The sequence below is a fragment of the Orycteropus afer genome, unplaced genomic scaffold, assembly GCF_000298275.1.
Source record: "Orycteropus afer afer isolate SDZICR_OR568_19922 unplaced genomic scaffold, OryAfe1.0 scaffold01401, whole genome shotgun sequence".
NCBI classification, from domain to species: Eukaryota; Metazoa; Chordata; class Mammalia; order Tubulidentata; family Orycteropodidae; genus Orycteropus; species Orycteropus afer.
In genome coordinates this window covers 21,998-23,802 of record NW_006922988.1, presented here as the reverse complement: position 1 = coordinate 23,802, position 1,805 = coordinate 21,998, and the positions used below count along the sequence as shown (strand labels likewise).

The 1,805-nt window shown below is 36.5% G+C and overlaps 1 protein-coding gene across 1 annotated transcript in view; it reads right to left on the bottom strand.

The window, feature by feature from the left end:
- Window positions 1–300: 300 nt before the first annotated feature.
- Window positions 301–1,805, bottom strand: part of LOC103213202 — a gene marked incomplete at both ends in the record, with an annotated part of 16,704 nt that continues 15,199 nt past the window's right edge. Inside the window, one exon of the mRNA XM_042783470.1 lies at window positions 301–426. Coding sequence (XP_042639404.1) covers window positions 301–426 — 126 coding nt within the window. The remainder of the gene's footprint in view (window positions 427–1,805) is intronic.

Genomic DNA, 1,805 nt, shown 5'->3' with positions numbered 1-1,805 from the left:
AATGACTGTAATACAGTCAGAGGACAATGAACTGAGGGCATGACTGTGATGCTACCTGAGAAGGCAAGACACTAGGTGACTTCACAAGTAGTAGGGAAATGTGGTTTCCATCATCAGGAAAGACTGAGCAACAGGAATGACTGAGTCATAAAATTGAGGAGTGTTTTTAAACAAAATCCAAAGGATCTTTACCAATTTGGCAGTAGCTCAACAATTCTCAAGTAAGAGGAATGCATATAGTTATGCGCTCCAAAGAAAGGCTGAGGTGGACTACTGGTATCTTAAGTGGATCACACTTACCGCATAAGTGCTATTACTGACCATGGCATACTATTATCAAGACTAACTCCCGGGATGTTTCTAGATTTGAGTGTCCTCTTTCTTTTAGTTAAAGTGGTGTTAGAGAATTTCAGTCCATTTTGATTTCTTTAAAGGGGGAAGAAAAAGTCTGGGATTTGTTTTGAAAAAAGTAAAAAATTGTGTGGGGAAATACAACCCAGGTTTTAAATGTCTGCTGTGCAGTGTACTAGTCACAAGCAACATGTGATTACCTAAATGAAAGTTAGTAAAAGTCAAACACAATTAAGATTTAATTCCATGGAGAGAACAGAAAAGAAAAGGAAAATAAGCGAGAAAGAGACAACGTTTGAAAGACAAACAATCATTCTTTGTCTTTATGTTCAATGAACTGTCAACATAGAAAGTTCAAGAGAATCAATAGAAGATGCATTGGAAATAAAAGAACATGTAGTTCATTATCTTTAACTCAAAAATATGTGTTCCCGGTTATAGAAGGGTGTTTCAAAAACTAAATATTAGGCACCAGTTAATATAAAACCTCTTACTGAGAGAATGTTAGATGCTAACAAACTAAATAGAAGGGAAGGCATGTTTTCCTTAATTTAGCTATAAATTCTGAGCAGTGTTAGTGAAAAGTACAAGAGAATGTTTCACAGAACTTGAAAACTTGATGCACATATAAGGAAAAGAAGAGGATGCCGTACAAGTAAGATATGAATGATGAAAATCAGCAAGAAAGGAATAAGGAAAATGAACAAGAAAGGAATTATTTGGGTTAATATGAAAACATCTAATCCTATGTAAGCTCTAAAAGTCAACTGTACTTTTAACGGCCAACACCAATAAATAGTTTACATGGACTACAAAGCCTAGAAGTGCACGTGTTTATATAGGAATTTGATAAATTAACTTTATAGTATCAAGGTCAGCGGGAAAGTTGGTCTTTTCACCAAGAAATTAGTTCTCCACATAAAATGAAAATGACTCTCCCTACATTCCAAACTAAACTCCAAAGTCACTGCCATCAAGTTGAATTCAACTCACAGTTACCCCTCCTTGGGTTTCTCAGGCAGTATCACTATGGAAGTAGACTGCCCTATCATCCTTCCCAGGAGTGGTATCGTCCTTCCCAGGAGTGGTAGTGGGTTTGAACCGCCAGCCTTCTGCTTAGCAGTCAAGTGCCTTAGGTGCTGTGCCACATGAGCACTATTTATTTATTTTTCATAAAAAGTAGCTAGCATGATCACATATCCAAATGTGAAAAGCATAAGTTTAAAACGTTTAGGAAACTATGTGTCACTTTGATTTCAGGATAGGAAAATAATGATCAAAACCAACACAAGAAAGAAACAAAATTGTTTCTTAGAACTTTTGATGCCTCATAAAAAGATAAGAGACAAAATAGGTAGAGGTGGGGCAAGATGGCGGACTAGGCAGAAGGATTGCACAGACCCTCTTCAACAAAGAAAAGGGAAACCAATTAACACAGACACAGAAGATAATCT